This window comes from Myxine glutinosa, chromosome 9 (assembly GCF_964187855.1).
Source record: "Myxine glutinosa chromosome 9, kmMyxGlut1.1, whole genome shotgun sequence".
NCBI classification, from domain to species: Eukaryota; Metazoa; Chordata; class Myxini; order Myxiniformes; family Myxinidae; genus Myxine; species Myxine glutinosa.
In genome coordinates this window covers 108562384-108590250 of record NC_136269.1, presented here as the reverse complement: position 1 = coordinate 108590250, position 27867 = coordinate 108562384, and the positions used below count along the sequence as shown (strand labels likewise).

The window sequence follows — 27867 nt, the reverse complement described above, 5'->3', positions numbered from 1 at the left end:
TATCTGTGTAGATGACAGGAACTAAAGTAACATGGATGGCCACTAGTGTGCCTTCCAGGAACCTGTCTATAATGCAGCATCCTCTTCACTTGGTCATCCAACACTCAAGCATGCACACCACAGGTTTGAGGAGAATGACTCCAACACCAAAAACCTCTTGCTGACCACTCGCAAGGCTAGAATCATATGCCTAAACCAGACTACTATTGCAAAGCAAGAACTCAAAGAAGCTAAAGGTAACCCTCAACGCCATCTTTGACACACGCAGGACAACTGACGGCACATAAAAGCAGAGGAGCTTCAAGAACTGGCAGACAGGAACAACATACAAGGCGTTTATGCTACTCTGAAGACCATTCATGGGCCTTGCAGCATACCAACTTGCACTGTGCTATCTGCTGATTAACGGCCTTCGTTCCTGAACTTTGCTTGTAACTCAAAAATTGCCTCTTTTATTATTTAATTCCCCCACCCCCCTGTACATCATTGAGGCTCGTGGAAGAGCTGTGACAGATACAGACAGGATACAGACAAAAAACGAAAAGAACAGTAGAAAGAGGAAGGAACAACCAAGAGAAGGAAAGAGTGACAAAATAAAGTGGAGGGTGACATGGAGAAAATAGGGATGTGGACCGAGATTCAAACCTAGGCTGGACACAGCTTAGAGGCGAGTTTGTGACGGGACGTCCAGTTTAACGTCCATCCCAAGGATTGCACACACATTGATGAATAACACATGAATAACATAGAATTAAATAAAAGGCACACACATGGAGTAAAGCATAGGGGCAATACCCCTGGCGCTCACCTGGTAGAATAAACAGCATACTGCACTGACTGAAGGTATTTTAAACCAATTTCAGTGGTTGCTAAAAGATAGGGTAGAATGTACAATCATACTAACATAATTATCATAAAACTTTAAACAAACAAGTAATAAAAGACCTATTTTGGGGCCTCACTCACTAAAATACCAAACCCGTAAACCTCCTCAGTCCCCAATTTTTCTAATGCCTTCAACAAACATTGGTACATCACAGGTAATGAGGGTTGTGGTGAAGTTTCATAGAAATTGCGTGTGTAGTTTCTGAGAAGAAAGAAAATACCTATTTTGGGGGGGTCAAACCTCGACCCATTTTGACCCCCCAAAACCCACTCAGACTTCGATTTTCTTAGTGCCGTGAACAAACTTTGGCACATCACGGGTGATGAAGGTTGTGGTCAAGTTTCATCAAAATAGTTTGTGTAGTTTCAGAGGAAAAAGCAAATTCCCTATTTTGGGGGGTCAAACCTGGATCCACTTTGACCCCTGGTAGACCCCCTTAGACCCCGATTTTTTAAATGCCGTGAACAAACTTTAGTCACAACACAACAAATAGATTTGTGCCAAGTTTGGTCACAATTCCTTCAGCGGTTTCGGAGAAGAAGTTGCAAGTGTTTACAGACGGACGGACAACGCGCCATCGCATAAGCTCCCCTGAACTTCGTTCCAGGTGAGCTAAAAAAGAAGAAGAAAAAGTTGAGGCAGTGGACGCAAGTTAAATATTGGAATTCAATATTATTGAATTGTGTTCCAAAGATATTTTTATTGTTCATTCCCGTGATTTAAATATAACTAATTGGAAGAGGAGGATGAAGGTGGTGATGGTAATGCTGGAGATGAGGCTGATGGGAGAGGAGGCTGTGGCATGCCTGCAGAAGTAGAAGGCACTGGAACTGGATCCTCTGCACGTGAAGTCCAAGGAAGACCAGACAGAGGCCCTCTTCTTCTCATCATAAATCACCATGTATCAGCTGAGGGCATCAGTGATGGTTCTTGCACTTTGATGAACCTGTCAAGGTTAGGGTCGTCAGTCTCAAATGCAGCCACCCCTTCTCAATAAGGCGGAAAGCTTCAGCTATGCCTTTTATGGTGAACCTCTTGGGAATCTCGTTGACCTCCTCATCTCCTCTGGCTTCCTCTGAAACCTTCTGGGTTTCCATCAAGTCCTTGTTACTGAGTGTCTGGGAATTGGATTCGAGCAACTGCTGGACATCATCAGCATCCATCATCTCCAGCTCAAGTTGCCTGCCCAACTGGACAATTTTGCCAATCACTTCTTCCCCAGTCTCCTTGAAGCCCTGAAAGTCATGCACAAACTGAGGACAGAGCTTCTTCCACACACCATTCATGCTTGAGGACTACACCTCGTGCCAGGACTCTGCAATGCTATTAATGCAACTATAGATGTTGTAACTCTTCCAATGCTCCTTCGGGGTTGCACCATCCTCACCTTCTGTTGCCCAAAGTGCTTGAGCATTGGTCCTATGCTGATAGTACAGCATGAAGGAATTGGTCACCCACTGATCCATGGGTTGCTTTTTAAAAACATTGCAGATAATTTTTTATATACTCGTATATATATAAGCATTAAAAAAAAACATTTTAATGGGACTTCGTTCGTAAATACGGTTGTTTGTATGTTGGGGGCTGTCTGTACGCTATGTCATCCCCGTGAGTTACTGTACAGAATGAAAACACTCCACAGTATCTATTAGTGCAATTAGCTGTCTCCCTTTTCTCCATTGAAACTGGCACGGCATTCACGGATTTTCATCGACATTCGTGGGATTTGCCTCGCCATTTGCAGGATTATCGGCGACATTCGTGGTTTGGTCCTCTCTCTTCGTGGATTTTCGCGACTCAGGAACCTATCGCCCCTTTTTCCATTGAAACAATACCCCGCCATTCGCGCCCATTGAAACTGGCACGGCATTCACAGATTTTCATCGACATTCGTGGGTTTTGCCTCGTCATTTACAGGATTATCGGCGACATTCGCGGTTTGGTCCTCTCTCTTCGTGGATTTTCGCGACTCGGGAACCTATCGCCCCTTTTTCCATTGAAACAATGCCCCGCCATTCGCGCCCATTGAAACTGGCACGGCATTCACAGATTTTCATCGACATTCGTGGGATTTGCCTCGCCATTTGCAAGATTATCGCTGACATTTGCGGTTTGGTCCTCTCTCTTCGCGGATTTTCGCGACTCGGTAACCTATCCCCCCTTTTTCCATTGAAACAATGCCCAGCCATTCACGCCCATTGAAACTGGCACGGCATTCACGGATTTTCATCGACATTCGTGGGATTTGCCTCGCCATTTGCGGGATTATCGCCGACATTCGGGGTTTGGTCCTCTCTCTTCGCGGATTTTCACGACTCGGGAATCGATCCCCCATTTTTCCATTGAAACAATGCCCCGCCATTTGCGCCCATTGAAACTGGCACAGCATTCACAGATTTTAATTGACATTCGCGGTTTGGTCCTCTCTCTACACAGATTTTCGCGACTCGGGAACCTATCCCCCATTTTTCCATTGAAACAATGCCCCACCATTCGTGCCCATTGAAACGGGCACGGCATTCACAGATTTTCATGGACATTCGCGGTTTGGTCCTCTCTCTATGCGGATTTTCGCGACTCGGGAAGCTATCCCCCATTTTTCCATTGAAACAATGCCCCATCATTCGTGCCCATTGAAACTGGCATGGCATTCACGGATTTTCATTGACATTCGCGGTTTGGTCCTCTCTCTTCGCGGATTTTCGCGACTCGGGAACCTATCCCCCCTTTTTTCATTGAAACAATGCCCGCCATTCGCGGTTTCGCAATTCATGGCATTTTCCAGGAACGTATCCCCCGCGAATAGCGAATAGCGATACGACGGTATGATTCCTACGTTATCATAAAATTAGTTAATCTTTGAACTAGTCATTAAATGTTTGATAGAAATATCACATGCATGAAAAAACACCTGGAGATACAAAGCAGCTAAGCCAGTTACAGGTTACAACTGGCTAACTTAAATCACTGAAATACACTGATCTAGCTTATGCTCAATAAGTACATATGATTGCAGCATTGTCAAAGATATAGTAATATAATAAATATTTACCTGAGACAGAACAATAAATTAAGTTGGGTGAGGTCAGGTAAGCCATAGGGATCCGTTGCAGTGACATACAGGTTGTTGTTCGTGTGATCCCAGAATCCCGTTGTCTCAACATTAACTCCCTATCGTAAATACCATATATGTATATCACATTCCTCGACAACAAAATACTATATAATATTCCAACTTTACCCTGCAAGTGGGTTCCATAAATTTCAAATTCGCTTCTCAAGACACATTTACCCTCATATGGAAGGTTTTAACCCACAATTTCTGATATATTTTGAGTATCACATGCGTGGTGGATCCCTAAAGCAATTTGAGAGGGTGTGTGGACAAGACATGTGGTAAGTTACTGAGCCCAAGCAGTTAAAACAAAATGGTGGCCATTAGTGTGGAGTGCTGAAAATTTCTATGTGAAGGATTTCAAGTTATCAAAACATGATGTTGCTACCTTGAAATACTTTTCTGTTGTGTTCAAACTACCAGCAGAAGGCAAGGCAATGTTGAGCTAAATTGGAAAGAAAAGAGATCAAAAAGAAGGAAAACAATTTTGCTTTGACATTTGCAAATACTGAAACCATGTGTGTTATTGCCTTTCATCTGTTTCCACCGATAAGTAACTTGTCTACCTTGAAGAACCAAATGTTCGCACAATGTGATACATACACAGCAGTTTATGACCCTTGGGGTTTATACCTACCACGCTATTTGTGCAATTATGCTGAGCAATCACAAGCTTCATAAATAAAAACAAATAATAAAAGCAATAATAATGTGTTACGTGGTCCTCCCGGTGACTACCTGGTCTCGGTGACCTCCGGACCGTGAGAGGAACTCCGCCAGAAAGATCTATGATTTATACGCTTTCGTAACGCAATCAATATGAAAGACACAACAATTCAAGTCAATAAGAAACCCCACACCAAGGATGCGGATTCATCAATAATATATTCCCCAATCAATCAACAACCATCAATAATCAATCACCAATATTACTAAGATGGCCATCTCATGTATGTCCCCCCTTTCCCCCACTCACGACCCCTCAATGGTCACTGTCCCTCACAATGTCTCTGGGCCCCTCCTGGCCAAGGTGAAGGTCGACTTCTCCGCACACGGGCGGTTGAACGGACCCCTGGCTGACGTGCTCCAAACGTGCACGTCATATACCGGGAACAACTGCTGCAGCGCCCTCCTCCTTGCACAGCCAAGCGGGCAAAAGCAAAGCGCGGCTGGCAAAGCGCGCGAGGCCCAAGGTGCGACCCGTACGCGTCCTTGTAGACGTCGAGGCGAACTGTGCCGGACGCTTGGTTCCGTGCACGAACCCACGGCAACTTGACGTGTAATCGGTAATTACCCCGCGCAGGTAACTCCTTTCGCCAGACGGGCTTTCAAACGCAGCGTCCCCCACGCTGCTCAATATCGACCCCGCTCGCGTCGGAGCTGGGCGAGGAAGAGGAAGATCGCCGCTTCTCCCGGACCTCGTGTCTTTTTCTTCTTCCGGTTCACTATCCCGTTTCCGGTCTCCTGTTATCCGGAGCCTCTCTAACCCTTTAACCACAACAACCTTTAATAGAATAAACATTAATAAGCAATGACATGAATAGTAACTCCTCTAAATCCGGGATCCATAACAAATGCAAGAATAAACCTGAAGGAAACAGAGAAGAAGAAGAAGAATAAGAGGAAGAAGAAGAGCAAAAAGAAGCAGAAGAAGAAGACCACCTTTCCTTTTGCGTCTTCAGATGCATAGGGTTGCCGAAGCAGTTTCCGAGGTTATTGGGCACAATCCGGGATGGGTCACCACTCCGATGCAGGATACCCGAATGGATCATTCTTCCCAGATGATGTTGATGACCAGATGATGCTTAACTACTTGAATTGAGCCTTTGAGCCAAGTGAATTGACCCCCCTGGGGAACCCTCTGGTTGGGTTGAGAAGGATATTCTGAGGGTTCACTTTAAGTAGGTAAGTCCTGGTGCTCACACTATGTGCTTAATTGACATGTTTTACATTTATATCACAATTATGATAATACTAATTATTATTATAATTATAATTATTTCTCAAAAAAATAGAGTTCTTAGAACACCTTATCCTGTGCAGTCTTGAGAAAAAGGACACTGGAATGGTCTTTTAAACTCATGCTTTGCATTTCCAACAACAATTTATATTTCTTATGAGCTGCAATTTTGTCTGAATGTCGATATTTCGCAACACAGAGCACAAGCGGCAAATTTGATTGGTCGAGATGCCATAAAATAAATTGTCCAAGTACTGCAAAACTGGAGGTTTTTGGAAGTGCCAACACAGCAATTTGTGTCCTCGTGTTGAAGTATATAATGAAATTGAAGTCAAATAAAGGTTCAGCTGTCCGAAAAAACCCAGACTTTTTCAGGTTACCGCCATTGATGCGCCGTCTTTTACATCACCTTATTTATCATGTTAAATTAGTTATTCATGCTTGTTTTGTGTCCTTTTTGACGTCCCTAAAAACAGTAAGTTTCCTGTTTGGAATCATTTTCAATTTTGTTTGACTGCCAGACAAACAGCAAGACAGAAGCAATTACCTTACTCCTCTGCGTGCATCCATGATCGCGATGAGATAACGTACAATTTGCCAAATCCAAAGCCAAAGATGTGCTAAACTGCAGGTTCGTGTTCTGATTCATGTTCCGATTCATATTCTATAGTGTTCAAAGTATTAAATTAAATTGAAAATAAGTAGTTCCTCAATCATAGACTGACGTCTGTAGATAGACAGACAGAGAGTGAACCAATTGCTTAACCCCACTTTTCACGTCGCGCACGGGGTAAAGATCTCATATCTAGTTGGGCCAAAAGGATCTTTATAGACATACATACTCTGTAGTGTCACGAAGAGGCAATAAAAACGTTTTGATTGAGGAGAGGCTCTATTATTATTATTATTACTAGGGCATGCCCGTACTATATCTATATCTAAAATTATATCCCCCCCTCTATTTACATGAAATGGTTTGGTCCATGAAATGTTTTGGTCCATTCGCAACGCCAAAGCGAACGGCGAACGCTTTACATGAAATGGTTTGGTGCATGAAATGTTTTGGTCCATTCGCAACGCCAAAGCGAACGGCGAACGGCTTGCGAGTACAGTGACAATCCCCCCCCCCCCCCCCTCTATTTAGATGAAATGGTTTTTATTAGTTTTAAAACATAGTTTAACGCCAACATAGCGGCAACATAGTTTGCAAACGTGAAATAAATGAATACGCTCTCAAATGTGCCATCCGAGGCAGAGTGTGTCCGCCACGTTCGGCACACGCGATAGCTCGCTGCTCTCTGATTGGTTGAATCGTTTTTTGGACATAGCTCGGTAAGTAATTGTCCGATTAATATGAAACCTTGAAAAGGCACATCCTCGGGTCCCCAGCAATATACCTGGCAAGTTTAAAGTATATCGGACCCGTGGTTGTCGAGAAACAGCAGTCACAGACAAACGTACAAACAAACAAACACACAGAGATTACTGGAATTATAGATAGACTAGGGCATTGCCCGTACGTGGGTGCCCGTTCCTTGCCAAAAAAAAAAAAAAAACGCTACCCGTACGCTCTACCCCGCCCATACGCCCGTAAACAAAAAAAACAACGCTCTTCGCTTCCGCCCTTCGCTCTGACTGAATTGGGAGAAATAATGCGCATAAGAAATCGAATTACGAACCGTAATGGCGGTCAGCTCGTAACGCGCTCAGCTCCGCTCGTCTCACATCGGCCACGCCTACGCAACAAAGCGTTCTGTGATTGGCTGCCGGAAGATAAGTCGTCACTGTCCGGAAGTTCGCAAATCGCAGTTAGGATGAATCGTTTTAATTTAATCGCAGTTTGAATTCGTTTTAAAACATAGTTTAACGGCAACATAGTTTTCCAACGTGAAATAAATGAATACGCTGTCAAATGTGCCATCCGAGGCAGAGTCTGATCGCCACGTTCGGCACACGTGATAGCTCGCTGCTCTCTGATTGGTTGAATCGTTTTTTGGACATAGCTCGGTAAGTACTTGTCCGATTAATTTCAAACCTTGAAAAGGCACATCCTCGGGTCCCCAGCAATATACCTGGCAAGTTTCAAGTATATCGGACCCGTGGTTGTCGAGAAACAGCGGTCACAGACACACAGACACACAGACACACAGACACACAGACACACAGACACACAGACACACAGACACACAGACACACAGAGATTGCTGGAATTATAGATAGATGATACCAACAGGGAAATCTTATGCACAGCTTCCTTTCCACCCATAAGAGAAGCTCGCTTGAGGCAAAAAGTGGGAAAAGCTGAAATAGCAGATCTTTGTAAAAACTACAGCCCTATCACCCATTCTAGGCAGTACACCAAAATAACAGTTTTTGTTGGGTCCAATGCTAATGAGTCCAAATCATAGCTATTATAGCTAGACAGCTCAGAACAATGCACACCACTGCTGTAAGTAAATAGCATGAAAACTACAACAACAGTTAGAGTAAAGCCTCCATTTATCAGCATTACATCATCATATACAGGACCTTCAGAAAGTATTCACACCCCGTTATTTTTTGAAATTTTGTTGTATTACAGCCTGAATTGAAAATTGATTAAATTGAGATTTTTTGTCACTGACCTACACATAATACTCCATAATGTCAAATTGGAAATTTCATTTTTTGACATTTTTACAAATTAATGAAAAATGAAAAGCTGAAATGTCTTGAGTCAATAATTAATTATTCAACCCCTTTACTATGACACTCTAAATTGAGCTCAGGTGCATCCAATCTCCTTTGATCATCCTTAAGATGTCTCCACAACTTCAAAGGAGTCCACCTGTGGCCAATTCAATTGATTGGACATGATTTAGGAAGAAAGACACTTTTCTATATAAGGTCCCACGGTTAACAGTGCATGCCTGAGCAGAAACTCTACCATGAAGACCGAGGAACATCCTTGCAAGTCTAAGATAGAATTGTGAGGAGGGATAGGTATGAGGAAGGGAAAAACAATTTCTAGGATGTTCAAAGTTCCCAAGAGCACAGTGAGCTCCATCATTTGGAAATGGAAAGAATATGGAACTACCCAGACTCTTTCTAGAGCTGGCCGTCTGACCAAACTGAGCAGCCGGGCAAGAAGGACCTTGGGCAGGGAGGTGACCAAGAACCCAATGACAACTCTGACAGAACTACAGAGTTGCTTGGTTGAGATGGGAGAACCTGCCAGAAGGACAACAGTCTCTGCAGCTCTTCACAAATTGAGGCTTTATTGGAGAGTGGCCAGATGGAAGCCACTCCTGAGAAAAAGGCACATGGCAGCACGGCTGGAGTTTTCAAAAAGGCAATGAAAGACCCTGAGAATGAGGCAAAGGATTCCGTGGTCGAATGGGTCGAAAATTGAACTCTTTGGCCTGAATGCAAAGCGCTACGTCTGGTGGAAACCGAGCACAGCTCATCATCCACCTAACACCATCCCTACCATGAAGCATAGTGGTGGCAGCATCATGATATGGGGATGATTTTCAGTGGCAGTGACTGGGGGACCTGCAAGGATAGAGGGAGCAATGAATGGAGCAAAATACAGGCAAATCCTTGGAGACCTGCTTCGACCTGCTTTCAGAGTGCAAAACACCTTAGACAGTGGTGAAGATTTACATTCCAACAGGACAATGAACTCAAGCATACAGCCAAAGCAACACTGGAATGGCTTCAGAACAAGAACATAAAAGTCCTTTAGTGGCCCAGCCTGCCAAAGCTCAAACGTGAATCCCATTGAGAATCTGTGGAAGGACTTGAAGATTGCTGTTCACTGATGCTTCCCATCCAACTTGCCAGAGCTTGAACAAACCTGCAAGGAAGAATGGGAAAAATTCCCCAAATCCAGAGGTTGTAATCTGATACAGACATACCAAAGAAAACTCGAAACTGTAATCGCTGTCAATGGCGCTTCTACAACAAACTGACTCAGAGGGCTGAATACTTATGTAAATTAGATATTTCTGTACTTCATTTTCAATGAATTTGTAAAAATTCTCAAAACATGTTTTAATTTTGTCATCGTGGGGTATTTTGTGAAGATCGGTGATAAAAATGTGAGGCATAGGTAACTCAGGCTTAACACAACAAAATGTGAAAAGTCAAGGGGTGTGAATACTTTCTGAAGGCACTGTCGAAGTGAAGAACTTAATAGTAAGGTAGTAATGTAAGGTAAATCATTTAGAAGTAAAGAACTTTTGTATACTGTTATGTCAGCTTTCCTTAATATTCACAATGACAACCTTATATAAAATACTATTGGGGTATGCTTGCAGGCTGCAAGCAGTTGCTGGGTTGTAACCTACTTGTGTACATAATATATATATAAACTTAATATTTTTTTATGAAGTCGATTGTGCTTGCATTCTGCAAGCCACTAAATAAACCAAGTAAATCAAGAATGAGTGATCAGAATGAACTCTTTATTTGACAGTTTACAGAGTAAATTTTAATCAAAATACAACAAAAGTCATAAAATAAAACTTGTTTCCATCCTCATGGTTTGCAAGGCAATGCTCAAAGACAGATTTATGATTTTAAGTTAACGACAAACCTTAATGTGTGAACTGCAACTTATAAACCGCAGTGGAAAACAAAAGTAATTGTCATATTCTTGTAGATGCTCTTGCATTGCAAGTAGTTAACAACAGAGAAACAATTTGATTTATCATGTTAGAAAGAGCTTTTTATTTCCACCACTGAAGGTGGACGGAGGTTATGTTTCCACCCCTGTCTGTCTGTTTGTCTGTCTGTGAACAGGCTATCTCAAAAATCTATGGACAGATTCAGACGAAATTTGGTGGACAGGTTGGGTGCATGACAAGGACGAAATGATTTATATTTTGGTCAAGATCCAGATCCGGATACAATTTTTTTTAAAGTGATTCTTCGACACCATTGAGAGATAGGGCCAAACACTGTATATACAGTCACGTGCAAAAGTAAGTACACCCCATGTAAAGTTTTGACTTTTTCAACATATTTCAACATACAGCTATTTGATCTTCATTTCAACAATATTGATAGATAAAGGTGATATAATATAACAAATATCATGAAACATTTACATTTTGTAGTCCATTGTATAATTTAAATAAACATAAATGCAAATTTCGCATGTGGAAAAAGTAAGTACACCCTTGGCTCTAATAGGTGGTATTGCCCCCTTTGGGAGAAACAACCTCAAGTAGGCGTTTCTTATAACTGTCTACCAATCTCTGACATCGAAGAGGGAAGTCAGATTTGACCTCTGAGGACCGTGAGAAGTCAAATGCAAAATGGCCGCCATTCCACCGAGTCTAATGTTCAAACGCGCTTAATTTTGGAACCAAATAGTGTGGAAAAACATTATAGGTGTCATTTCCAACTAAATTGGGGATGCCCATTCATTTGGTGATACTTTTGAGATCGCTTTGGTGATACTGACTCTCCCAGTCTTTCACGCTTTCACCGGGTGTGATACTGTATCTGCATTCGATGGCAGAGGAAAGAAGACTGCCTGGGAAACTTGGAAGTCTTTCCCAGAGGTGAATGATGCTTTCAATGGACTCCTAGGCATGCCAAGTGAGGTCAGTGAAGGCTCAATGTTACTGCTGGAGCGATTTGTGGTGCTGATGTACGACCGAACCAGTGAGAGCACGGAAGTGAATGATGCCAGGAAACAGCTCTTCACACAGAAGTGTAGAACCCTAGAGAACATTCCTCCAACCCAGGCAGCACTCAAGCAGAACATCAAGCACACTTGCTACCAGGCCAACTGTTGGAACCAGGCATTTTGTATACAAGATCGATCGGAACCAGGCATTGGTCATGGATCCAGAGATTCCAGAACCATCTGACTGGGGCTGGACAAAGGAGACAACTGGGTGGCAGTCTCTTTGGACCACTCTCCCTGAAGCATCAAAATAGTGCCATGAATTGATCCACTGTGGCTGCAAGAAAGGGTGCACTGGACGCTGCAAGTGTGCCAAAGCTGCACTCAAGTGCACTGCACTGTGCTTCTGTTCTGGAGACTGTTAGATTTAGATCATTACCAATTTTCATCATTGCACTTGATTTAATGTAAGCTTTGGTGGACATACTTGGTTAACTACAGTTATTTTTTCAGAGGTTATTGCATCATCCCTTGCAGTGTAAACACTTTTTTCATCATTTCTGGTCTTTGGGTGTTCTGTACCTATCCCTGTACCTGAAAAAATAACGTTTTAAAAGCTCAAATGATCTTTTTCCAATAGCAGTTTCAACTGCAGTATCATAAAAATAGATATTTAACGTAATTTGACCTTGACCTTGACCTAAATGCATGTCCTTGAGTTCTGGCGATCTCAAAAGTATCACCAAATGAATGAGCATCCCCAATTTAGTTGGAAATGACACCTATAATGTTTTTCTACACTGTTTGGTTCCAAAATTAAGCGCGTTTGAACATTAGACCCGGTGGACTGGTGGCCATTTTGGATTTGACTTCTCACGGTCCTCAGAGGTCAAATCTGACTTCCCTCCACATCTGAAAATAAACCTTGTGGTATGCACTAACTATGTTAGAAATTTCATGCTTTTCTCATAAAATGCACAATTGTTGTTGTTATCCGCTGTACTAAGGGGGTCATGTTATTATCCGTATTATTATTACCAATTATTATTATTACTTGTGTTAGATAAGGTCATTGAAAATAATTGGCAAGAGGAGAGGGTATTGCATTTGAGTCCGTATGTCTGTCTGTTTGTTTGTCTGCACAGAATAAATATGATTTTCTGTACAACTGTCGGTCCGATTGACAGGAAATGTTCACCATAGGTGCACCTCCTCCTGTAGAATATTTTAAATGATAATTATGACGTCATAGGTCACGTAGTATGGGCACCATCTTGGAAAAACCGAAAAACTTTGCACCACTATATCTCCGAAAGCGCTGCATAGAAAAATTGAGACATGGCCCATTTTAAATAACTCTCCATGTGGAATAACATATGTTAATGATGATGTCATAGGTGCCTCCATTTTGACGTCATAATTCGACAAGTACAAAACTTCATCCGATCAAGATGCAATTTCTTGAACGTCATCGTCATCTATATAAATTGGTGGAGAAAAAAGAATAATGATGACGTCATTGGTCACGTGGTTCGGCAACCATATTTGTTTAACACAAAAGCCTTAAAAATCACTAAACCACATCCTGGCGGGGGTCTGCAATCTCTGATTGCTCTATCTTGTTACTTTTATAATTAGAAGCAGCTTTGGAAAAACGCCACAGAGCGGCAGGAAAGATCGTGTTATTAACCATAGTGGGGTATAATATAGACTACGGTAGATCTTCGATCAGGTGCGCTCGTCGACATGATAAGCACAGACCGATGTCCGGATTCCTCCAAAAAATTTTCAGTTTCATGTTAAACAGCATTAGCAATTGTTTAAAAAGGTAATCATATGTGTTTGTGGTTTATAATATTTTTAGTTCTGGTAGTGGGTGCTCCCACAAAAACATGAGGATAAGCTATTTATACATGTTAACACATCACTTGGCCAAGGAGGAAAAACCTCTTGGGGAGTGGGGAGATATTATTAGTAATAATTTTGTGTTGTAATAACATTAATATTATGCTATTATCATTAGTTTTCTTATTAGAAGCAGCCTTGGAAAAACACCACGATACAGCTAGCTTAACACAGACATACACCTCAATACGCATCCCCATTGGTGGGAAACCCCCTTGGGGAGGGGGGCAAATGAATGCGCTCCAACCTTCATTTTGTGACCCTTAGTCCTCCTGTCCAGTTTGGTTGAAATTGGATATAAGTAACGATCGAATGTATCATGGTCAAAAATCGTCAGACAGACAGACAGACAGACACCAAATTTCGTATTTCAGTATGATGATAGAACTGTAATCCGAATTGTCCCTCTTCATGAATTCATTGGTTTTCAGTTGTGGTTCCAGAAAATGTGATTAGCAGGATAGCTCAGAGATAGAGTACTCAACTTGCAACTGTCTTGCCTGGGTTCAACTGCCAGCCCAATTATAAACTCTCATCCCAGTGCTTCGCAGTGTCAATGTTGCATCAATGGGTACACCATCCTTTGGACGATATGACAGTCCTGATCTTCCATCTTGCTCGCATTGGCTTGTGGACTTCAAAAGATCATATGGTATTTCTGAAAAAGGTTAACCACTATATGCACAGACCCTTGGCAAATTGTAAATTCTTGCAATGATTTAGCACATTGCAATGGTGTAGTGACCTCCGCAAGGTTAAATTTTCTCCTATGGAAACATTCACGACCAGTTATGTGGTCCAGCAGGGTGTGGGAGTAAAATCAAGGAGGAAAAAAACCCCAAAAAACAAAATGTAATGTTGAAAACAAAATGTAATGTCATACAAGCCATTTCGTATTCACAACACAGCCAGTGTCGTCACAATGGGAAGCAAAGCCCCTTTACAAATACAATCTGTACAAGCAAATAACTTATATTGGACCATGCTGATTAGTGCTCTAAAGAAAACAAATTAATAAAAACCAATGGAATTACTACCTTGAGGCAGAATGTATCTCATTGTATCCAAAAATAATGATGTTAGTGCTATAGTCTTTACAACCCCTTATCAAATAAACTACCCACCTTTTACTCACAACAACAACACCACCCAAGTACATTAATTGCATGCACTTGTGGTTTCACACTGCCTCGAAGTATCTTGCTACCCTACAAACTTGTCAGTATTCATCCAAAGAACCATTTGTTTTATGTTGTGGGCACAGCAGAATGGTAAGGCCCATAGTTATTCACAACAACCTCCTGTAATCGTCCTTACCCTGAAGGTCATTATAATGAGCCAGCTGGCTGCTCCCAACAATCCAAGGGCAACATGGCAGTTCTGAAACTAACTAGACTTCCTGAATCTTATACAATCCAAGTTCCTAAAACTGCTGTTTTCAACTGGATTTAGAACCAACGATCTCCAGGATGCCAATGCAGTATCACCACAAATGAACCACCGCCGCACCACTGGGTAGGTTTATGATAATGTTTTGCTTAACTTAAGGGCTGTAAGATTGCAATCACTGGGAAGATGGGCAGCAGGGCCGACAGGACACCAAGTAATTCAGGGTTGTGAAAAGATGGCCACTGAATTTTATCATGCCATCATCATAAGCAGAAAAACAAATGGCGAGTCATCAAAATAATCACAACCATGCTGAAATGGGAAACCTAGGTCTTCATGTCGGCATTAGCTGTCATTCTCCTTAGCAGCATGGCGTAGTTGTCCTGCGTTCCTTTATCACTGGGATCCAGCTCAAGGGATAGTCGATATTGTGTGCGTGCCTCCTCCAGCTTCCCCCAGCGGTGGTACAGCACAGCTGCCAAATAACAGGTGCAAGGTGAGTGCAACAAATTCAGCTCCATTTAATCTATCCCTCGTGGAGTTACTTTTTCCAAGTGTTGTTGCAAACCAAATTCCACAGGTAACTTTAATGGGGCGTTGCATTCGACTTAAAAGAAACGTTTTGCATAAAAACATGGCATGAACTCGGGAACTTTGAATGCAAGTCGGGCAAGCTTACGGATGCTGTCCTGTTTTTCCAGTTTTTGCTGTGGAGGTAAGATAACAAAGGCTCATTACAATACATATTAACCCTCAGTACCGAAGGATCCTCTTTAACACCACAAATAACTGCATTGTGTTCTTCTTGCTAAGACACTGTTACGTTTGTGGGGGGTAGGCAATGAAATACCTTAGTCCAGGTAGAAGTGTATAGATTACCATGCCCCATATGTCACGATGAAGAAGAAGAACCCCCATGTACCATAAGTAGGCAATCCGTTTAGACTGAATGTCATGTAAAAGTGTATCTTTGTCCCTATGAGAGGGGTTGGTTATGTTAATTAATTAGGGATTAAGGGTAATTAATCCCCGGTATGCAATTGCCTCTGTAATCTTTTCCTGTGTTCCTTATGACACTGCTCTACACACCATAGCCAAGCCAAGCAATCGACACCATAATTAATAACACTAAATAAAACAACCGGAAGCAGGACCTTGGAAAATACCGTGGGTTCTGCCAGCCGAGCCATCACAAAGGCCGGCAAGTGGCGATGAGGCCACGCCCCGAAGAACGATTGGTCAGGACGGTAATAGAGTGATGTTGTGGCAGCCGTTGATTGGACTGCGCGCGGACATCGTCGGGGGGACGTAAGAGCTCTGAAAACCAAAAGACTGTGTTCCCAACATTTAACTCTCTTGTGTGGCGATTTCATCACGAGCAGTGGCATCCATTATCGCTATTGCGTGGGTACAGTCATTATGAGCAGACTCAGTTTATATCCTCTTGCGTGAAGGACATTGAAAAAGAACAGTCGGATTCATTATCTCTCTTGGGTCCTGGCCTTGGTGGCGAGCAGACATGGACATTTTCTCTCTTGCACCAGGGACATTGGAGTCAGCATTTTATATCCCTGGCTTTGGGTTTTGACGATCGTGAGGAGGGGTGGTCACGGCTCGTGGACTCTGGTATGCTTGGCCCGTAGCTTCGTGACGGCTGAGGGCCATGCCGAGTGAACCGGCGAGACGTCGGTGCTGTGTGAAGCAGGCGGTGAGGACGAGTGCAGCTGGAGTGAACGAACGGCGCGCTAAGGCCTGTTTTCCCGTGCACTAACTGCGCACGAAGAAGGCGTGTTTTCCTGCGCAAGGACGCAGGGGCTGTGACGATTCCCAACGGGGTTTAAGAGCCGCTCAAAGCTGAGTACACCACATTTTTACTTTCGTTCTTTTATCATCCCCTTGTGTTGTATACGAGTCTGTATGGGAGCGCTCCATTTAGGATATTAGTTTTATCGTGCATTCTTTTGTTACCGGAATTTCTTTCAATAAAGCCGGTATTTTTGCATTATTATTCCGTGTCGGGTTTGAGTTGATTATCCAGTTTTGAAGACGTCCAGTCGGGTCCATGAAGGTAAGAGCTTCGCTACCCTTCATTGCCTCATTCCCCCACGCATATTAACTCCGCAATAGTTGAATTGAACGCCTCGGAGTGTAAAGCTTGCTCGCCGCTCGGCTCTCCATCCCCAGGGTGTTCAATCCCGGGAACGCGACAATACATATCATCAGCAATACTTGTCAATACAATACTTGTCCAGCTCTCAGTGGTATTTTCCAAAAATTATCTCTATTATTTTTACTCACCTGTTGCCTCGTGCTTAAAAAATCCTCACCACAAGAACAGTATGGATATGAATAATATACAGGGTGGCCTGAAAGTCACTTTACCCCTCCCCAGTAATGCATTCGTTCTTAAACTCTTTTATTGTGCAATACAGTACTTATAATAATTAGTCATTGTATCTGTATGATGGAGTGCATACAGATACAATGAGCGATTAATTATTGTAACTACTGCAAAATAAAACCTGTATATTGAAATAATTTAAGAACGAATGCTCTGCCGAGGAGGGGTAAAGCGACTTTCAGGCCACCTTTCAGAAATTTGCACTTTTACAACTGTGCCTGAAAAGTTTTGGTGAGCAGTATGGTGATGGTTAAGGGAAGATAGGGAGTTGGTGCTATTACAAAGCAATGCAAATTTCAATTGCAATTCATTTTAGAAAATTGGCAGATGCATCAACTTGCAACTTACGGATAATTCTAATTGTAACTTCTAACATCTAGCTCCCCTCAATGATACAAGCTCATCTAAAGTTATGAGAATACATCACTCAATTTGCAGTTTTAGAAACGCGTGTGTTACTTTTGGAGCTCTCTGAGCACAGTGTTATTTGACTTATTACTGAAGTATAATTTCTATTTCAATAAAACAGATATCTATGTGCTTGCTGCACCTTTGGGCTACAACTTATTTTTCCTCTTTCATAAAATTTGGCTTCAACCCCTTTACAGCCTGTTATAACTTTTATTGACCGGCTGCTGCACACCATAAAACAACTTCAGCAAAGGATCGTAAATATCACTGCAAGATGTTGACCTTTCATCCTCTGCGGCGGTTTCATGTACATCTTGTGATATTTAAAATGAGATTGCCAAATAAATAAAAAAAACATTTGCACAAAGTGTTCAAAAAGTTGGTAGGTCAAAAACTGTAAACAATCATACTTTGATGGGAAGATGAAGCAAAGTTGTATTTTAAAGGGGAAGATAAAATGATGAAGTGTATTAACATTAATGGAATAAACATTGAAATGAGAGACACAAAGGGCCTCGTCCCTATGAGATAAAATGTTGGATCTATCAACTATTCGAGCACGCCTTGTCCGGTCAGGAGTCCAGGCAGGACTTGTAAAGCAGGAAGCAGGCAAAATATTATGATCAAACTGTAGGGAACCCACCCAAGTTGCCATGGTAGAAGGCTGAAGAGAGGTTGCCTTGTATTGCTTTCAGGAAGAATTCTTCAGCCTCCTAATGCAATGGAAGAACAAAATACATTTGAATGAATATATGCAAATAACTATAGTTCATAGAACACCATACTCCACACAGTCTTGAGAAAAATGACATGGGAAGAGTCTTTTAAAATCTTGCTTTGCGTTTTGCACAAAATAAACAGTGATATTCACCATAATATTTGTCTGAGTTCTGAATCTCACAGTTACTCTGCCCACAGGGCATGAGATGGCATGAATCTCACAGTTTCTCTGCCCTCAGGGCATGAGATGGCATGAATTCTGAATCTCACAGTTTCTCTGCCTTCAGGGCACGAGATGGCATAAATTCTGAATCTCACAGTTACTCTGCCTTCAGGGCATGAGATGGCATAAATTCTGAATCTCACAGTTTTGCTGCCTTCAGGGCATGAGATGGCATAAATTCTGAATCTCACAGTTACTCTGCCTTCAGGGCATGAGATGGCATAAATTCTGAATCTCACAGTTTCGCTGCCTTCAGGGCATGAGATGGCATAAATTCTGAATCTCACAGTTTTGCTGCCTTCAGGGCATGAGATGGCATTAATTCTGAATTTTTTTTTTTTTTTTTGTATACAGAGTCGAGGCTCGTGGAAGAGCTAACATTTATCAAACAAACAAATCAAACAAACAAGCAAACAAAGTATATAAAAAGGGGAGCGGTCGACAAGATGGGGAGAAGGGGAGGAAGCACACAAACACAACATTTGAGAGCAGGGACATCGGGAGATGTGTGGGAGGGAGAGGGCCTGGGGGGGAGGCAGGATAGGTATAAAACGCAAGGACACCAAGGACTTCCAGGAAAGAAGTCGGCACCTCAAAAAAGTGGATTTGGGGTGAAATTAGCAGGGGTAGAAAAGATCAAGGTTTTGCATTGGGGAAGATAAGAGATGGTGGTGAACAGCCGTTTTAAAGACCTGGAGGGAGGAGTGGGATTGAAGAGAGTGAGGGAGTTTGTTCATTGGAATCTCACAGTTACTCTGCCTTCAGGGCATGAGATGGCATAAATTCTGAATCTCACAGTTTTGCTGCCTTCAGGGAATGAGATGGCATAAATTCTGAATCTCACAGTTACTCTGCCTTCAGGGCATGAGATGGCATGAATTCAGAATCTCACAGTTACACTGCCTCCAGGGCATGAGATGGCATAAATTCTGAGTCTCACAGTTACTCTGCCTTCAGGACATGAGATGGCATGAATTCAGAATCTCACAGTTACACTGCCTTCAGGGCATGAGATGGCATGAATTCAGAATCTCACAGTTACACTGCCTTCAGGGCATGAGATGGCATGAATTCTGAATCTCACAGTTACTCTGCCTTCAGGGCATGAGATGGCATTAATTCTGAATCTCACAGTTACTCTGCCTTCAGGGCATGAGATGGCATTAATTCAGAATCTCACAGTTATACTGCCTTCAGGGCATGAGATGGCATTAATTCTGAATCTCACAGTTACTCTGCCTTCAGGGCATGAGATGGCATTAATTCTGAATCTCACAGTTACTCTGCCTTCAGGGCATGAGATGGTAAAGCGTGGCGTTACGCGCGCTGCTTGCGAGCAAGGAGGAAGCGGACAAGCGGTAACTTATAAGCGTCTTTATTTCAGGAGCTCACTGTAACACTAAGCTGCTCAGGGCTGCGCGCCCCGTGTATATCGTGAGGCCACGCCTCTCTCCCTGGCGTGGCCCATCCCCACTTGGTGTGCGGGGTGATGTCACCACATCAGTGCTTTCGTGTCCGCCACACGCGCCCCCCCAGAATCCCCGCGCACCTGAAGGGTCAGTTTGCGGGGCAAACGGATGACCCGGCCGAAGCGCCCCCTGGCGACTGGCGGCGTCTGGGATGCAGGGATGCCATCTGGGATGCCTCCGGCTGCAGGACCGGGGGGCGGCGTGGCGGCGGGGCTGGGCGATGCCGGGGGTCCGCCCGCAGGGGGGCGGCCCCGACGCGGGGGTCGGGCCACTGGCGGTGGATGGTCCACGTCGAGGTGGGCCGGCTTGAGGCGGTCTACAGAAACGCGGTCAGGAGTACCGCCGATGTCCAGGGTGAAGTGCTTCGCCCCGGTCTCCAGCACGTGGAAAGGCCCGTCGTACGGGGGCCGCAATGGTGTCCGGTGGGCATCGTGGCGGACGAAGACGTACTCCGCCGTGCGAAGCTCCGGGGCGACGTGCGTCGGTGGGTGCCCGTGGCATGCCGTTGGCACCGGGGCGAACCTCTGGGCGGTCTCTTGCAGAGCGGCGCGCTGCTGTGCCGCGGACCATGGTGCCGTGGAGTCGGGGAGGAACTCGCCCGGCACCCGCAGCGGTTGCCCGAAGACCAACTCCGCCGCGGATGCGCGCAGGTCCTCCTTGGGCGCCGTGCGGAGGCCCAGCAGGACCCAGGGGAGCCTGTCGACCCAGCCGCCGTCGCGGAGGGTGGCCCGGAGCGCGGCCTTCAATGAGCGGTGAAATCGCTCACACAGGCTGTTAGCCTGGGGGTGGTAGGCCGTGGTTCGGTGCAGCCGGACCCCGAGCCCCTGTGCGACCGCCCCCCAGAGCTCCGAGGTGAACTGGGGGCCGCGGTCGGACGAGATGTCTGAGGGGGCGCCGAACCGGGCGACCCAGGTGGCGATGAAAGCCTGCGCGACATCGGCCGCCATCGTCGACGCCAAGGGCAGGGCCTCCGGCCACCGGGTGGTGCGGTCCACCATGGTGAGGACGTGGGTGAAACCCCGCGAGGGGGGCAGACGTCCCACCAGGTCCACGTGGACGTGGTCAAACCGGCGTTCCGGCACCGTGAACGGGGCCAACGGGGCCTGGGTGTGCCGGTGCACCTTGGCGCGCTGGCACGCGAGGCACGTCCTGGCCCAGCCGCGGACGGCCTTCCGGAGGCCATGCCAGACGAACTTGTCGGCGATCAACCTTTGGGAGGCCCTCGCGCCCGGGTGGGACAGGCCGTGGATGGCGTCAAACACCTGGCGCTGCCAGCCCCCGGGCACGATGGGGCGAGGACGCCCGAGGGAGACGTCGCACAAGAGGGCCGCGCCCACGCCGTCGAACGGTACCTCGGTGACGCGGAGGCCCGTGATGGCGGTCCGCAAGGCCTGGACGTCGGGGTCAGCGGCCTGGTCCGCTGCCATCTGGGCATAGTCGATGCCGAGGTGGACTGCGTGGGCGACGGCCCGGGAAAGGCAATCCGCCACCGGGTTGTCCTTCCCCGCGACGTGCCGGATGTCCGTCGTGTACTCGGACACGGCCGAGAGGTGACGCTGCTGCCGGGCCGACCACGTCTCGGTGACCTTGCCCATCGCGAAGATCAGCGGCTTGTGGTCGACGAAGGCCGTGAACGCACGGCCCTCGAGCAGATGGCGGAAGTGCCTGACCGCCAAGTGAAGCCCGAGCAACTCGCGGTCGAAGGTACTGTAACGGCGTTCGGGTGGGCAAAGCTGCCGGCTAAAGAACGCCAGCGGTTGCCAAGCTCCACGCGCCCATTGCTCGTGCACCGCGCCCACCGCGTAGTCCGAGGCGTCGGTGGTGAGGGCGATCGGTGCATCGGGCGCCGGGTGCGCGAGCATGGTGGCGTTAGCCAAGGCAAGCTTCGCGCCCATGAACGCCGTGTCCATCTGCTCGGTCCAGGTAACGTCGCCTTTGCCCGGCTTACCTCGGAGAGCTTCGTGCAGGGGGCGCAGGAGCTGGGCGATACGGGGCAGGAACCGATGGTAAAAGTTCACCATGCCCAGGAACTCCTGCAGCCCTCTGATCGTGAGGGGGCGCGGAAACCCCTTCACCGCCTCCACCTTGGCCGGCAGGGGGACGGCTCCGTGCCTGGTGACACGGTGCCCCAGAAAATCGATTATGGCGGTGCCGAACCGGCACTTTGCGGGGTTCACAATCAGGCCATGCTGGCCCAGGCGTTCGAAGAGCGTGCGGAGGTGGCGTAGGTGCTCTTCGCGGGACGCGCTGGCGACGAGGATATCGTCCAGGTAGACGTAGACAAAATCCAAGTCGCGCAGGACGCTGTCCATCAGTCGCTGGAATGCCTGAGCCGCATTCTTCAGACCGAAGGGCATCCGCAGGAACTCGAAGAGTCCGAATGGCGTGATGACCGCCGTCTTCGGGACGTCCTCCGGCCTGACGGGGACCTGATGGTAGCCGCGTATGAGGTCCACCTTCGAGAAGAAGGACATGCCCGCCAAACGGGCGGAAAAGTCCTGAATGTGGGGGACGGGGTAGCGGTCGGGAGTCGTGGCGTCATTGAGACGGCGATAGTCCCCGCACGGTCGCCATCCCCCGCCGGGCTTCGGCACGATGTGCAGCGGCGACGCCCAAGCGCTCTCTGAGCGCCGAACGATGCCGAGTCGCTCCAGGGTAGCGAACTCCGCTTTTGCCACCGCCAGCTTCGTCGGCTCGAGGCGGCGTGCCCGGGCGTAGACAGGTAGCCCGACGGTGGGGATGTGATAGGCCACCCCGTGCTTGACGGCCCCCGCCGAGAAGGTGGGCCGCGTGAGGGCCGGGAAGCCGGCGAGGAGGCGGGTGAATGCGTCCGCTGCCGGAAGCGTACAGACCAACGTGGCCGGAACCGAACCGTTCGGCAAGCCGCTTGGCAAGCCACTCGTTGAGCTGCTCGACGAGCTGGGCAGCGCACAAGCGAGCGAGCTGAACGTCTCGGCCTGGACAAGACATCTGCGCTTTACGTCGACCAGGAGCCCATTAGCGCACAGGAAGTCCGCGCCAAGCAGTGCCATGGGCACGTCGGCGGTGACGAACGTCCATCGGAAAACCTGCCCTCGGAACCGCAGAGAGAGGCAGCGTTTTCCGTACGTATGGATGGGCGTCCCGTTCGCGGCAAGCAGCGCGGGGCCCCCACCCGCGGCGTGCTTGTCTGACGTACCGGCGGGTACGACACTCACCTGCGCTCCCGTGTCGCACAGGTAACGGCGCCCGGATAAGGTGTCCATTATGAACAGCAGGCTGCTTGAACGGCCGGCGCTCATCGCCACTATTGAGCGCCGGCCCGGGCGTTTCCCGACCTGTTGAAGGAGCATGGCGGATGACACTGCCGAGCCTCGTGGCCGAACTTGGCGTGGAACCAGCACCAGGTGGTGGAGCTGGAGGAGCGCGGCTGGCTCCGCCAGGCCGGTGGAGTTGGCGGGTTTCCCCGCGGTGGCGGTTTTCGCCGCGGCGGTGGGCGGGGCGTGGCGGCGGTCACGAGGTGCGTATCAGCATGCTGCGTATGCTGTGTAAGCTGATGCTGTGGATCAGCATCATCAGCAGCATCAGACTCGAGGTCCGTGACGGCCGCAAAGTACCTGTCCGCCTCGGCTGCCAATGCTCGGGGTTCTGTTAGCGCGGTCCTGGCCAACGCGAGGCGAACCTGCGCTGGAAGTTGGCGACGGAAAAGCGCCCGGAATAGAGAACCGGGGGCTTCGTCGCCCAACAGTGACAGCATATGGTCCATTCGGACCGACGGGCGCGTGTCGCCGAGCTCGGGGAGATCCAGGAGGCGGTCGGCCCGTGCGTCGTCCGTGAGGCCGAACGTGGCTAGGAGTAGCCGCTTGAGTGCCTCGTACTTGTGGCCGTCCGGTGGGTGGCGAAGGACGGACACAACTCGAGCGGCCGTGCCGGGCCCGAGGGAGGCGACGACGTGGCAGTTGCGCGTGTCGTCGCCGGTGAGGCACCGAAGCTGAAATTGGGCTTCGGCTTGGACGAACCAGACTTCGGCCTGGGCCTCCCAAAATTCGGGAAGTTTGATGAAGTTGGCCATGGCAATGGCGTCGTGTGTGGAAGGATCGCTCCGGCAGATCCAACGTCGAGGGTCACCAGTAAAGCGCGGCGTTACGCGCGCTGCTTGCGAGCAAGGAGGAAGCGGACAAGCGGTAACTTATAAGCGTCTTTATTTCAGGAGCTCACTGTAACACTAAGCTGCTCAGGGCTGCGTGCCCCGTGTATATCGTGAGGCCACACCTCTCTCCCTGGCGTGGCCCATCCCCACTTGGTGTGCGGGGTGATGTCACCACGTCAGTGCTTTCGTGTCCGCCACAATGGCATAAATTCTGAATCTCACAATTTTGCTGCCTTCAGGGCATGAGATGGCATTAATTCTGAATCTCACAGTTACTCTGCCTTCAGGGCATGAGATGGCATTAATTCTGAATCTCACAGTTACTCTGCCCTCAGAGCATGTGACGGCGTAAATCTTTGTCCAAGTACTGCTAAACGGAAGGTTTTTTGAAAGTGCCAAGACGGCGATTTGTGGTCTACAATGCTCAAGTATATAATTAAATGGAAATATAAGAAAGGTTTTAAAGACTAAAAAAAAACGTTTTTCGGAAGTTTACCATCGTTGATGGACCCTATTTAGCACCACCTTATTTAACACATTAAATTAGTTCTTCATGTTTGTTTGTATCCTTTATGACGTTCCCTAAAAACAGTACGTTTCCTGTTTGGAATGATCTTATATTTGTTTCACTGCCAGACAGGCAAACTGACTAAAAAAATGTACCTTCCTCCTCTGTACGCATACGCAATTGGGATGAGATTCCATACATTTTGCCAAATGGCGAGCCAAAGTACTGATAAACAGTAGGTTTGTGTTCCTATTCATGTCCCCATTCATGTTCCACTATATTCAAAATATAACATTCATTTGAGATGAGATTTGAGATTAACATTATAACATTCTTTGGGATGAACCCTGGTGTTGGGCTAGCGGCTAGGGTGCCGGCTTAGGATACGACCAAGAATCCTGGGTTCGAGTCCCGGTCGATTGCTGAATTAACGCCAGGGGGGTTGACCCAGCCTGTCATCCTTCCGAGGACGGCTAATTGAATACCAATTCACTGGTAATTCCGTTTGTCGTTAAAGGCGGCAAAAAGGGTTGGCGTCAGGAAGGGCATCCGGCCGTAAAACATTGCTTCAAAAAGGGGACCGAAAAACAACAACAACCACGGTTCCCGAAAAAGGCCAACCCCCGAATTGCGGGGAAAAATGGCCTCTAAAGGTGGTTATTTATTTATTTGAAATGAAGTACACTACATGACCAAAAGTATGCGGACACCCCTTCTAATTTGTAGATTTGGCTGTTTCAGCTACATTTATTGCTGACAGTTATATATAATCAAGCACACAGCCATGCCATCTCCATAGACAAACAATAGCAGTAGAATTGGCCGGACTGAAGAGCTCAGTAACTTTCAATGTGGCACCGTCATAGGATGCCAACAAGTCAGTTCGTCAAATTTCTGCTGTGCTAGAGCTGCCCCGGTCAACTGTAAGTGCTGTTATTGTGAAGTGAAAACGTCTAGGAGCAACAACAGCTCAGCCACAAAGTGGTAGACCACACAAATTCACAGAACGGCACCGCCGAGTGCTGAATCGCATAGTGTGTAAAAATCGTATGTCCTTGGTTGCAACACTCACTACCGAGTTCCAAACTGCCTTTGGAAGCAACATCAGCAAAACAACTGTTGACTAACAGTTGTTGTGCTGACGGGAGCTTCATGAAATGGGTTTCCATGGCCGAGCAGCCGCACACAAGCCTGAGATCACCATGCGCAATGCCAAGCGTCGGCTGGAGTGGTGTAAAGCTTGCCACCATTAGACTCTGGAGCAGTGGAAACATGTTCTCTGGAGTGATGAATCAGCTTCACCATGTGGCAGTCCGACAGACGACTCTGGGTTTGGCGGATGCCAGGAGAATGCTACCTGCCCAAATACCTAGAACCAACTGTAAAGTTTGGTGTAGGAGGAATAATGGTCTGGGGCTGTTTTTCATGGTCCAGGCTAGGTCTCTTAGTTCCAGTGAAGGGAAATCTTAACACTACAGCATACAATGACATTCTAGGTGATTGTGCGCTTCTAACTTTGTGGGAACAGTTGGGGGAAGGCCTTTTCCTGTTTTAGCATGACAATGGCACCATGCACAAAGCGAGGTCCATACAGAAATGGTTTGTCGAGATCGGTGTGGAAGAACTTGACTGGCCTGCACAGAGCCCTGACCTCAACCCCATCAAACACCTTTGGGATGAATTGGAACGCCGACTGCGAGCCAGACCTAATCGCCCAACATCAGTGCCTAACCTCGCCAATGCTCTTGTGGCTGAATGGAAGCAAATCCCTGCAGCAATGTTCCAACATCTAATGGAAAGCCTTTCCAGAAGAGTGGAGGCTGTTATAGCAGCAAAGGGTGGGACCAACTCCATATTAATGTCCATGATTTTGGAATGAGATGTTCCATGTTCGGGTGTTCACATACTTTTGGTCATGTCGTGTAGTTCCTCAATTGTAAACTTACGTCTGTAGACAGACAAACAGATAAAGTGAACCGATTGCTTAACCCCACATTTTGCTTCACACGCTGGGTAATAATATTTTAAGTGAGTGTCTGTGGCATACAATCATGGGAAATTTGAGTAAGCTGGGCCATACCAAAAAAATCTTTACACATAAAAGCAAAAATAAGATTTTAGAATATCCTAGAGGCTAATAGAAACTTACAGTCAGTCATGGAACTCTATCATGAAGGTATCATTCTGTAGGTGGGTAGATAGTTGCTAGATCCTCTGTGATAGGTGGGTAGATAGCTAGATCAATGAAGGAAAAGGACACAACGGCTGGGATTAAGGCAACGACACAAGGGGTACAGTTCTCAAGACCTCCGGAGGAGGTTATATTAGTTCGGAACGTTTAGATTACAGGGATGAGAGGTACAGCATAGTAAGATAGGCACTTAATTACGGTCTTATAGTAGCCCCGACAGACGACAGATAAACAGGACAAAACTGACTCACACGGGGATTGATGGCAAGGAAAGCGGGTAGTCGATGGCTCAAGGTGCACTCTTGGCTCAGGGACAGAATCGACCCGGTCCGGTCCAAAGATGCGGGGAGGTCGCTCAGCGCTCGGAGGTCGCGACTTGTCTTTCCAAGCTGGGGGCGCATCTGACGTCACGTCCGGTAAGTCGCTGCGTATATCCGGCGGGGAGTGACACGCCCTCGGCTCGTTAGCTCCGCCCCAGATGGAATCGGTCCGCCCTTCTTATTGGGTGCGGGGGGGTTACCGGCTCCGCCCTTGACGAGGAGCTGACAGCCAGCCCCTTCGTGGTAACCCCGTGGAGCGCATGGGTAATGGCAGCTAACCAAGCCGGAGTGAGGGCGCACACTCCCCGCGCCGCGCCGCGCCGCCCCCCTCTGTTGTTGTAGTTGTTGTTGTAGTTGTTGTTGTTGTTGTTGTTTTATGGGGAAGATGGGAGGAGGTATGGGGAGGTCCTAAACTCACTACTGGTGCCATACAATCACATTCTGGTGCAACGAAGAGTCAGAATTAATGGAAACGAGTCCTTAACTGACATAGACTAAGAATAACTAGCAAGAGGTCCGAAAGTTGTCTACGTGAGATGCGGTGGACCTGGGCACGACATTTAATGGGGGAAGAAGGGGAAGGTCGGTTCTACAGAGTGTTATTTACAGGCAATGGGACT

General features: G+C 46.9%; 1 protein-coding gene across 3 annotated transcripts in view; it reads right to left on the bottom strand.

Annotated features, from left to right (window-relative positions):
• Positions 1-10388: 10388 nt before the first annotated feature.
• TMTC4 (transmembrane O-mannosyltransferase targeting cadherins 4) overlaps positions 10389-27867 on the bottom strand; it is a 166102-nt gene continuing 148623 nt past the window's right edge. For all 3 annotated transcript variants that reach the window (XM_068128585.2, XM_068128586.2, XM_078784646.1), the window contains 2 exons: positions 18331-18400; positions 10389-15350 (listed from right to left, as the gene is read on the bottom strand). In XM_068128585.2, the coding sequence (XP_067984686.2) occupies positions 15202-15350; positions 18331-18400 (219 nt within the window). In that variant the 3' untranslated portion in view covers positions 10389-15201. The remainder of the gene's footprint in view (positions 15351-18330; positions 18401-27867) is intronic.